Source organism: Vulpes vulpes, chromosome 2 (assembly GCF_048418805.1).
Source record: "Vulpes vulpes isolate BD-2025 chromosome 2, VulVul3, whole genome shotgun sequence".
NCBI lineage: Eukaryota > Metazoa > Chordata > Mammalia > Carnivora > Canidae > Vulpes > Vulpes vulpes.
The window spans coordinates 164694236-164706241 of NC_132781.1; the positions used below are offsets into that span (position 1 = coordinate 164694236).

General features: G+C 46.9%; 1 protein-coding gene across 2 annotated transcripts; it reads right to left on the reverse strand.

The window, feature by feature from the left end:
* Positions 1-506: 506 nt before the first annotated feature.
* TARDBP (TAR DNA binding protein) lies at positions 507-9704 on the reverse strand. 2 transcript variants are annotated; one of them, XR_012000188.1, is made up of 7 exons: positions 9396-9704; positions 8882-9134; positions 6713-6876; positions 5205-5345; positions 4308-4478; positions 1700-3916; positions 507-926 (listed from the first exon to the last, which is right to left on the reverse strand). XR_012000188.1 is itself a non-coding variant. In XM_072751219.1 (6 exons), exons 2-6 carry the CDS (start codon positions 9117-9119, stop codon positions 3386-3388), a joined length of 1245 nt encoding a protein of 414 aa, XP_072607320.1. In that variant the 5' UTR covers positions 9120-9134; positions 9396-9704; the 3' UTR covers positions 507-3385. The 2 variants fall into 2 exon arrangements, 1 of the variants encoding a protein (XP_072607320.1); XM_072751219.1 differs by having other exon boundaries at positions 507-3916.
* Between the last annotated feature and the right edge of the window lie 2302 nt (positions 9705-12006).

The following is a 12006-nucleotide window of genomic DNA, read 5'->3' on the forward strand; positions in this document are numbered from 1 at the left end:
GAATCAAATGTGGCATTTCCTTAAGAAGAAACACATTAGAATTAAATGGTGATATTATTATAGGCAGATCTAGCGGGTTTTTCTCCCCTTACAATAAACATGGAAATACTTGGGCACGCTTAGCAACAACAGAGCACAAATCATACAACAGCTGAGTAGAGAACTCACACAGTGAAGAGCTACTCACCTAGTACTCAACAACAAAGGACTCTAATTATCACATACATCATCTTTTTTCCTAAGGACACAATTTAGGTTCTGGTTTAACCTTTAAGATCTCATGTCACTTTCACTGGACGTTCCCTCCTCAACAAGTTTTAATAGGTGACCTTCAACAAAGGGTTTCATTCTAGCCAAATAATTACCACTCATGTCAAAATTCATTGTGAGTTTTGGCCCAATTTCTGTTGTGCACGTTAAAGGTAACTTTCCATCACCTTTGTCACATATAAAAAAGAAATTGTTTTTTTTTTTTTTTTTTTCCAGTAAGACTCCAGACACTAAACTGTGGTGGCAACAAATTTTTTATTCAACGGGTTCAAAAAAATCTTGAGAATGAATGCATTGAGATGACCAAATAGACTTTTAAAAACAAATCTTTGCCAAATAGTTTACTTTTAGACTTCATTTTCGTTTTTTCTTTTTCTTTCTTTTCTTTTTTTTTTTTTTTTAAGTTTTTAGGGTAGAATTAAATACCCACAGCTACTGGTACCACAAACATGTTAACAGAAGGCTGCTCCACATTGAAAGCCTTCTAAGACTGGTAACTAGATTTACAACAAGTGTAAATAAGGGATTAAAACCATGCCATTGACAAGTGAACTTACCCCTGGGCTCCTTGGAGGCTTGTCAGTTTAGTCTTTGGAGGTCCCCGAATACCATTTTAAGTGTTACCATGTTACTGCTGCTGAGTAATAGTGCAAGTGCTAAAATGCAAAATTCAGATGGTACAGGGTTTGGAAATCATGCAACTTAGATGCAGAAAAAAATTAAAACAACGCAAGATCCTTTTACAGAAGAAACTGAATAACGAAACAACGTGGCGATCACAAGTCTAAAGGACGACTTCATTTCTAAAAGTTTAAAACACGTAACTTGCAAAATGACAAACCTATTTATCATACTCTAATCAGATAAGGGCATCAGGTAAAGCTACCAACACAAAAACTGTTAACATTCTTCCATCAGAAAACAAGCTCAACTCTCACAGTAGTTACATAAAAAGTACAACAGAGGATCAATAGATTATTGCTTTCACATTCTTCACAATGCGTCGTGAGAGTCTAATCTGAGTTTGTAAACGGTTTTGTCCAACATTCCTCTATTCCCCCACCTGTGGAGGACAGAGCCCACTCCACTTAACACTTCCAGACAGACGACCCACCCTGCTAGTTCTTAAAGCTATCAGGCTTTGTAATGGATTTCAGGCACAAGATAATTTGTGGTTTCTTCTACTTTATCCCTACTGCAATTAATTCCACTTTTCAAATCCCAAACTCGAAAGGTGCTGGTATTCCCTTCTTTTCGACTGCTATGCTTTGCTACAAAGCATTTCAGAATAATTGTTTTTTTCCCACTCCCCCAAATAATAATATTTTTAGAAGGCAGGATTCCCAATGGAGATTTATACAGGCCATGTAAATAGAACATCACCCAAATGCACAGAGGCACTAATAAAAAGCTGGAGGGTACTGCTTACCATTTTAGGTGTGGTCACCCAGACTTATTAAAAACTAGATTTAAAAAGAAAAAAAAAAAAACTTTTTCGCTTTGGACAATGCAAGAACAAATAGCAATTAAGTCTGGGTATCAGGTGTCAATGCATGACAGGTGATGAATCCATTTGACTTGAGACAACTTTTCAAATAAGTTTATTTGAAGCAAAATAAACTATTGCCAAGAAACTTTATGAAAGTTCCATCTCAAAAGGGTCAAAAAAGGGGAATTAACTGCTATGAATTCTTTGCATTCAGGGCTGCAAAACAAAGACACATATTATTTAAATCAGTTTTATTTAAGAATTTCCAACATTGACAACTCTTATAAAAAGCATCCAAGCACAGGACACAGAACTGCCTCAGACAGCATTCTTAGGGGAGCTAACAGACATTAGGACTTCCACCCTTCTGTGCGACACCCCGAGCTCACTGGTGAACTCTGCTTCCAAGTACTCCTGCAAAGCACACCACAAGCTCAGTCCATGTTCTCAACCCACCAGCTTCAGGTCACATGAGCACACTTACAGATCAGTAACAGAGGAGAACACACACCATACAGCATTCACAGCCGTTGACAAAGGGGTGGGGAAATACAAGTATCGTTTCACTTAACACATTCAACTAACGTGGGTTACCTAGGAACAAAACTCACTGAAAGTCTTCCAACAGATGTGGATGTCCTTTGAATGCAAAAACATTCGTACATTATTTGCTATCATTGCTCTCTGCACACTCTCTCACCAAAGCCACAGGATTGAGAGACACATCTCGCCAAGTTAAAAAATATCCATTATGCACCACCAAGTCTCTGCACGCGCTCTCGCCTTTTCTCGCTCATACTCGCCTTTCATGCCTCGGCACCACCATCAATCCCACACAAGGTTTCAAAAGTTCAAACAGCCTTCTGGTTCCATATCACAGCCTTGCGTTCATAGCGTTGATACGACTCCATGAAATAAAGAGTAGCGGATAAAAATGGGACACCCACCGTCAAAGACGCGGCCTGTGCAGCGTGCTGACGAGTTCTTGAATGAGAAAGCGTGCAGACAGAAGTATTCCTATGGCAGAACATTTACAGCACTACTTTCAATGAAGTGCTTCTTCCATAAACATTTGAAATGAGATGAACTGCAGAGATTAAATGAAGGCTTCATATTGTACTTTTGCATGTGAAGGGAGACAAGTGTTAAAAAAACAAAAACAAAAACAAAAGAACCAAACACTGTGACACCATGATCTCCAAAAAGGAGATTTTCCTAAGGGAAAAATCCATATGGTGGGGTTCAAATTAAAACAAGGAGAAAAGAATGTAGTTCTAATCAATGGTTTCCATTTGAACATGCAAAGAATTCACTTGACAAGTCCAGGGATAAAAGATTACAAGGAGAAACCTTTTGATATCAATTGTAGTGTGTTGGTTTTTACCCATCAGGCAAACAGCAGTTCACTTTCAAACACTCAATATTTCAACCCTTTATGTAACAAAACTTATAAAATTCCTTTAGCTTTTCCTCTTTTTCTAAAGAAAAATGTCAAAAATACTGCTGAATATACTCCACACTGAACAAACCAATTTTGAAAATTCTTAGTACATATGTATTTTACAATATACTTACCATGTGTTTAGAAAAATTTGAATTCCCACCAGTCTCTACCAACCCCACTGTCTACATCCCCCAGCCAGAGGATTTAGAATCCATGCTTGAGCCAAAGCCTCCATTAAAACCGCTGCCTGACCCTGCATTTGATGCGGATCCCCAACCAATCGCTGCACCTGAATTAGAACCGCTATAGGAGTTATTTCCAGAACCAAAGGCCTGATTTGGCTCCCTCTGCATGTTGCCTTGGCTTTGGTTGTTACCTGATGGGCCCGACTGGTTCTGCTGACTGGCTAACATGCCCATCATGCCCCAGCTGCTCTGCAGCGCTGCCTGGGCCGCAGCCATCATAGCCGGATTAATGCTAAAAGCACCAAAGTTCATCCCTCCACCCATATTACTACCTTGATTGTTTCCCAAACCAGCTCCACCCCCTCTACTGTTACCAAATCCACCCTGATTCCCAAAGCCACCTGGATTACCACCAAATCTTCCACTTCTTTCTAACTGTCTATTGCTATTGTGCTTAGGTTCAGCATTGGATATATGTACGCTGATTCCTTTAATGATCAAGTCCTCTCCACAAAGAGACTGGGCAACCTATAAGAAATAAGGGGTGTAAATAAAGGAGATTAAACCACTGACTCACACAGCAAAAGCAGCAATAACACTTAGATTTCAAGCCATTGACTAAGCCGGAGGAAAAATAAGCAATGAACGCTCACTTAATTTAAACGCATAAAATCGCCTTTAGCTCTAGTAAGACAACAGGGATTTTTCACCTTATTTTCAAAAGATGTAAAACAACACTCCCAGTTAAATGCCAGGTACTCAAGAAATATCTCAAGTGTCTATCACAACTATCTAAACCTACGTATCCCACAGCTCACAAGGCCAGAGAGCTCAGCTAAGGATGGCAATTAGCGGGGTGGGAGAAATTCAAGACAAATTACCTAAATAGCTGGGACAAAATTATTAAAGAGAAAAATACCTGATCATCTGCAAATGTAACAAAGGCAAAGGCCCTGAACGGTTTGGGAATGAAGACGTCTACCACTTCTCCGTACTGGCAGAAGAACTGCCGCAGCTCGTCGGCGGTCATGTCCTCCGTACAGCGCCCAACAAACACCTTCCTACTTCTCAGAGGCTCATCTGGGCTTTGCTGGTCAAATCGAAAGAAAAGAAAAACATGAAAAGTATTTTATGAGCGATGAAGAGCATTATATGATAGAGGATATAACATCAAAAGCTATCTGCCTTTTCTATCATTAAAAAGTAGGTACATTCTTAGTTTTCTGCATTAGCACTTCTCTTTAAGACTTCAAGGAAGAATAATATTTACTTTTCAAGAGACCTTATTTTTAAGTAATCTCTACACCCAGTGTGGGGTTTGAACCCACAATCTCGGGATCAAGAGTAACCCGCTCTACTGACTGAGCCCGTCAGGTGCCCCCAACGCTTTAAAGTTTAAAGTTCAAGACCGTATGTTTGGATTCAGCAAAGTCAATGACAGAAATGCCCTGGTAAAGATGCTCGCTCTCCAAATCAGCCTTGCCTGCCTGGAACAAGTCAGGCCATCCCGACAAGATTACCGGATTCTAGCTGTCCTTGAATTTTAACATGTAACTACCCAAGAATCTGTTTGCTCACTAGAAATAACAATAAAATGAACAAACTTTTAGTTTCAAGGGGGAATAAACTAAACCTTTCAAACATAAGATATTCGGCATGCATGACAATCGTACGGTTTTATTAACAAGGCAAAAGGCTTCAGGACTACATCCTGCCACCACCTTTTCCAAGGGAATTTTGTGCAACATTTTACAGTGTCTTCTAAGGGAGTTTGTCAGCAAAATTTCCCAAAGTATGGGGAAAAGAGCAAAAATACCTTAGAATTAGGAAGTTTACAATCACACCACCGTCCATCTATCATATGTCGCTGTGACATTACTTTAACCTGGGTTTCATACTCCGTAAAACGAACAAAGCCAAACCCCTTTGAATGACCAGTTTTAATATCTTTCTTGACCTAGGGGGAAAAAAAAAATCACTGAAATTTACTAGAACCACACAAACCAAATCAGTTTCTTGGTCATTTCAATGGCTTCACCTTGATGGAGCCGCTTAATTAAAACTTAAACCAAATTATTCTTGAGGTAAAAGCAACAGGAGGGTAATAAATGTCAAATCCAGATCATGTAATAATCCTGTTACAGAATCTTAACAATGTTTTAGAATCCTAAAATAAATTAAAATAAATTTTAAAAAATCTAATGTCTACAAATCTTAAGTGGGAAAGGCAGAAAATAAGTGGGTTTTTAAAAAAGTTATCAATTTTTTTATCAGAAGATTTTATTTATTTGAAAGAGAGAGAAAGCATGAGTAGGGGGGAGGAGCAGAGGGGGAGGAAGAAGCAGGCTTCCTGCTGAGCAGAGCCCCACGTGGGGCTCAATCCCAGGACCCCAGGATCACAACCTAAGCCCAAGGCAAATGTTCCAATTGACTAAGCAATCCAGGCACCCTTAAAGTTATTTATTTTAGTAATCCCTACACCCAATGTGGGGCTCCAACTCCTGACCCTGAGATCAAGAGTCACATGCTCCCTGGACTGAGCCAGCCAGGCACCCTCCCCACCCCACTTTAATAGTAAGTGTTTTTTAATCTCCCAGCAATTGAGGTTAAAAAGAAATAGGCTAATGTCACCTTCTTCCCTTAAGCCCTTATGCAGTATGGTTTTATTAACAATAAAAGCAAAAATACAGGATATATGTGTAGAGAAAGAATATGACCCAAATTTTGTCTTTTTTTGTTTAGGGAGGCTCTAGGACCAATACAGGGCTTGAACTCATAACTCTTGAGATCAAGAGTCATGTGCTGGGTAGCTCTGGTGGCGCAGCAGTTTAGCGCCGCCTACAGCCTGGGGTGTGATCCTGGAGACCCGGGATCGAGTCCCAAATTGGGTTCCCTGCATGGAGCCTGCTTCTCCCTCTGCCTGTGCCTCTCTCTCACTCTCTCTGAATAAATAAATAAACCTTAAAAAAAAAAAAAAGAGTCATGTGCTCTACCCACTGAGCCTGCTAGGGGCCCCAACCCAAATTTCTTTTCAGGATCCCCTATGTGCATGTAATAAATAAAAATACTGTCTGCTGGGAAAGCCTGGGTGGCTCACTGGTTGAGCTCAGGACGTCTCAGGATCAAGCCCCGCATCGAGCTCCCTGCAGGGAGCCTGCTTCTCCCTCCGCCTGTGTGTCTGCCTCTCTGTGTGGCTCTCATGAATAAATAAAGTCTTTAAAAACAAATTACTGTCTGCTGAACATGAAGGGCAGTGTTACCAAACTATAAGAGTTCTGGATGTTCATTCATCAGAAGAAATTATTATGTAAAATCAAAGTTTACCTGAACCATAAGAACTTCTCCAAAGGTACTAAAATATTCTTTTAGATCCTGTTCAGTCGTTTTCCACGGAAGACCCAACACTATTAAATCAGAAGTTTTCTGGACAGCTCTTTTCACTTTCACTGCTGAAGAAGCATCTGTCTCATCCATTTTTCGTTTGTTATCTAAACAAAATGAGAAACCTTTCAGAACTCCTCATGTAACAGGTCTAAGAACACATTAACCCCTATACCTAACAACGATAAGCAAAAAGATGATGAGCTCTCAAAGACCGACAGAGGGACTAAGGAAGTGGCTGAGGGGCTTTGCTGGTGCAAAGAAAGGGACTCCCACTTCGGGTTTTGTGATATCTCCAGGTTATGATGATCTGTTCTCCTCTCTCAAAAGGTACATCAAAACAAAAATAATTCTACTTCATTTGACTTTATAAAAGTCACATACCAAAAATGATCTTGGGTTATTCTAAAAAACCTGTATTTGTAAAGGAAAAAGAAGAACTAAATAGACATTTTAAAAAATAGACTTTAGGGTGCCTGGGTGGCTCAGCTGATTAAACATCTGCCTTTGGCTCGGGTCATGATCCGAGGGTCCTGGGATAGAACCTTGTACCGGGTTCCCTGCTCAGCAGGGTCCACTGCTCTCTCTCCCTCTGCCCCCCTTCACCTTATCTGTGCTCTTTCCCCTGCACTCTCAACTAAGCAAATAAAATCTCTAAAATATATTAATTAAAAATGGACTTACTTATTTTTTTAAGTATTTTATTTATTCCTGAGAGAGAGAGGCAGAGACACAGGCAGAGGGAGAAGCAGGCTCCACGCAGTGAACCTGACGTGGGACTCAGTCCTGGGTCTCCAGGATCAGGCCCTGGGCTGAAGGCGGCCCTAAACCACTGAGCCACCGGGGCTGCCCTGGACTTTATTTTTTAAAGCAGTTTTAGGTCCACAGCAAAATGGAAAGGAAAGGAGAGATTTCCCAACATGCCCCTTTACCTCCGCAGGTGCATAGCTTCCCCCATTATCCATATCCGCCCCATCCAGGACAGTACAGTTTGTTATAACTGATGAACCTACACTAACACATCATCTAAAAAACATTATTTTAAATTTGGAAAAGTATTAATCTACAGCCAATGGCTCAAGAAATAACATACTAAAAAAACCCAAGCTGATGCTGTTAAAAGAAAGATAGTCTCAAAGTGAAGTCAATGTCTTACACGCTAAGCAAATAATACACTTTGTTGCAACATCAAGTTATAATAAAAGTAACACATGGATCAACTAAAGCAACTTGTTAGTGCTAAAATGTGCTTCCTTGGCAAACTTCACTTTTCCTTTTTTTTTTTTTTTTTTAAGGTTTACGACATCAGCGATGACAGGCAGTGAGAAAATAAGACCAAATCCCCAAATTTTAATTGCACTAGTTCAGGATCTGGGTGATTGCAACTGATATTCACTTAAGGGGGGAAAAGTCAGATTAACGGAATGGATGGTAGAAGCCTGCAGGGACAAAACCCAGAAATGTCGGGGCACTTCAAAAGAACCTACTCACTACCACAGACTGATCGTTGCAAAAGTATTCTTGGTAGCTCCTTAAGTTTGGCATTACCCGGGCGACACTCGCTCAAATTAAGTACAGTTTTCTCTTTAAAAAAAAAAAAAAGAAAAGTGGGGATTCCTGGGCGGCTCAGCGGTTTAGCGCTGCCTTTGGCCCAGGGTGTGATCCTGGAGTCCCGGGATCGAGTCCCGCGTCGGGCTCCCTGCGTGGAGCCTGCTTCTCCCTCTGCCTGTGTGTTCATCATAAATAAATCTTAAAAAAAGAAACTGTTGTGTATTTCCAATTTCCATTAACCAGTCTGACAGCAGCGTTTAAAGAAGTACTTGAAGGCAGCCCGGGAGGGGGGCTCAGCGGTTTAGCCTTCAGCTCAGGGCGTGACCCGGGGGGGGGGGGGGGGGGGTCCCGGGATCGAGTCCAGCGTCGGGCTCCCTGCCTGGAGCCTGCTTCTCCCTCCGCCTGTGTCTCTGCCTCTCTCTCTCTCTCTCTCTCTGTGTCTCATGAATAAATGAATAAATAAAATCTCCAAAAAAAAAAAAGAATAAAGAAGAACCCCGGCTGCCTGTGCGGCCGGGCCGACCCCGTGCCCCCAGCGCCGCGGGGCCCAGGGCTGCGAACCTTTGGGGTAGTTGACCACGTACACCAGGTTGCCCCAGCCGGCGTCGGGGGCGTGCAGGATCCCCTCCACCAGCCGCACGCCCCGCATGCACTGGGACACCGGGTTCCGGTAGCGCAGCCCGCACGCCCCGGGGAACTGGGCGGTGACGGTGGACAGCAGCACGGTGCCGTCATCCTCCGACGGGATCTCGATGGGCTCGTCGTTCTCGTCCTCCGTCACCCGAATGTACTCGGACATCTTCTCTCTATTGCTCTGAAACGGGAAAAATCAACACCCGTGACGCACGCCCGTGTCCGAGCAACCGTCTCCCCCCTCCCCCGCCCCCGGCTCACCGCCCCCGTCGGGGCTCCGGGGCCTCCGGGGAACGCGGCCGCCGCGCCAGGTCGTGCCGGGGCCCGCCTCCCAGCAGCCCCCGCGCGGCCCGGCGCCCCCCGGCGCCCCGCCCCCCCCGCCAGGCCCGGCCCCGCCGCTCCCTCCCCGGGGCGGGCGCCGCGACAGGCGTCCGCGACTCACCCGCGAGCCCGCGGCTGGGAGGCCCGACAGGGAAACCGGAGCAGCGACCGACCCGCGAGCAGCCCCGCGACCGCTTCGCTCCCACAAAATGGCGCCAGGGCCGCCGCCTCCCCCCGCCGCCGTCGTCCTGTCCCACCGGCCCCGCGTCCGGAGGGGGGGGCGGCCGCGCGGGGCCACGGCGACCGCCGCCCCGGAGACCGGGGGCTCCCGCTCGCAGGCCGGGAGGGCGGCGCGCACCGAAAGGCCGCAGGAGCGCCAGCACCGGGGCCAGAAACGTTGAAAATTGAGAAAACGCGGAGGCCCAGGCCGTCGGCTCCCCCCACGCAGCGTAACAGATGGTCTCGCCCGACCAACCGTCGGCCCCCGGTCCCGGCCCGAGCTCGCGCACTCGGAAAGTGCGCGAGACTAGCGCGGGGGCGTGGCCGGGAGGCGCGGGGCGTGGCCAGAGGGCGGGTCCAGGGGGCGGGGCCACGCCGCACGGGGGCGTGGCCAAGCAGGGGCGGGGAGCCGGGCCTTCGGGAGGCTTGAGCCTCGCACCCTTTGTTTAAGCAGCCAGGTGGGTGCATCCTCCCCGCCCTCCCCCAGGCAACCTCCACACCTGGGAGCAATGACTTTGTTTCAAATAAACAAATGACAGCGCCTGCGACGTACCAGGTGTTCTGTAAGTCCTTAGAGATCTCACTGCCCCTGTGGTCCTGCAGGTGGAAGGGACTGTTGACACTGTCTGCATGTACAGGTGGGGAGGAAACCAGACACGGAGGAGTTAGGCATCTTGCATGAGGTCACCCAGGCCATCAACGGTGGACCTGGGATTCGAGCCCTAACTTTTTTTTTTTAATAATAAATTTATTTTTTATTGGTGTTCAATTTGCCAACACACAGAATAACACCCAGTGTCGAGCCCTAACTTTAATGCTGACATGTTCCAGCTACAGGTCTCTAATATTCCTATACTTCTCCCTCTCTCTCTCTTTCTCTCTCTCTTTTTTTTTTTTTAAGATTTATTTATTTATGAGAGACACAGAGAGAGGGGCAGAGACACAGGCAGAGGGAGAAGTAGGCTCCCTGCGGGGAACCTGATGCAGGACTCGATCTCAGAACCCCAGGGGGGTGCCCTAAGTCGAAGGCAGACGCTGCACCACTGAGCCACCCAGGCGTCCCAATGCTATACTTCTACATTAGGACACGCCTTGGCCAAGCTCATAGGGCCAGTAAAGGGTAGAACCAGGGTTTGCACCTAGGCAGTGTGGCTCTGCGGTGGAGAAGCTGCACTGCCTCGTCCTCACAACCTCCCAGGGAATAAATATTTAGGCCGGCAGGTCCAGGTGCCTGCTGTTCGCATAACCAGATTATGCCTGAATCAGTTTGCAGAGGTAAGGGAAGAGAGCGTGAAGAAGGCGGAACGAGGAACCCTTACCTGCCTCCAGGGGCAGCCCTCCGTGCAGAGTTGGGCACGTGGCCCCTGACGGTCACGAACATTTTGAAGCACTAGAGGAAGCGTGGAGGCCCCAGTCATCTGAATTAATCCACTCAGCCAGTTTTTGGGGGGGAGGGAAGGGAGAAGTTAGCTTTATTGTCTCTCCATTTTGCAGAAGAAGAAATGGAGGCTCAGAAGCCGTGTGACTTGGCCGAGGTCACACACTTCCCCCGCATGCCACCCAGCCCGGGAATTGCTCTCTGGGTGTATGAGCCCCCGAGGCTGCGTCCTGTCCTCCTCCCTGGGCCTCTCTGTGCCGGGGTTGAGACTGAGGCATCTCGTGTGGGCAGCTCCGTGGGCCTTGGATGCCAGCCCTGGGTGGGGGCAGCTGGGCTGCAGAAACTGGGAAACGTCAATCGGGGACAAAACCTTGAGAGACCAGCGAACTCGGACTTCAGGAGAACAGCCTCCTGCGGGGAGAGAATCAACGATGAGGCCGGAGGGAGGCCGGCAGTGGAGCCGGCCCCTCTCCCTGGAGCTGTCTCTGGGCCTCAGCCCCACGCGGGGCCTGTCAAACGTCCTGCACGTCTGAGCTGTGTCCTGTAGGTCCTCCCGGTCGCCCACCGGCCGTTCGCAGCCGTACACATCCAGCTGGCGGATCGGTGAAGGCCCAGCATACCCGCTCCTACCCGTCCCCTCTCCCGAGCATTTAGGAACTGCTTCCTGAAGACAGTGGATGGGAAAGGCCACACGGAGCTGTCCCGCCTCATCCGGCACTTGCGCCCAAACTACGGGGCAGAGACACGCGACAAAGATGAAAACCAGCCCCGGCGGGTGCGGAGCGTCTGTAACCCGGTGCGGGCAGGGACGGAACGATTGGAAGACGATCCCGGGAGACATAAAGGCCGCGAGTGTCGGTGCTAGGCAGGTGCTGAGGGACCAAAGGGCTCCCCGCCAGCTCTCTGGGGTGCTGGCTCCCAGGATACGGATGAGGAGTCTCAGCTGGGAAGAAAGAACACCGGGCAGGGAAGCAGAGTGTCTGGGAACGGGCTCCAGTTGTCACCAGGTCCCACCTCCACCTCCCTCTTCCCCCATCAGCTTCCTGGCTCTGCCCGCCCCAGAAGGTGTAAGGGCCGGAGCTCTCCATGCCTTCTTGAACGCTGCAAGAAATACCAAGATAATAAAAGTATTTCA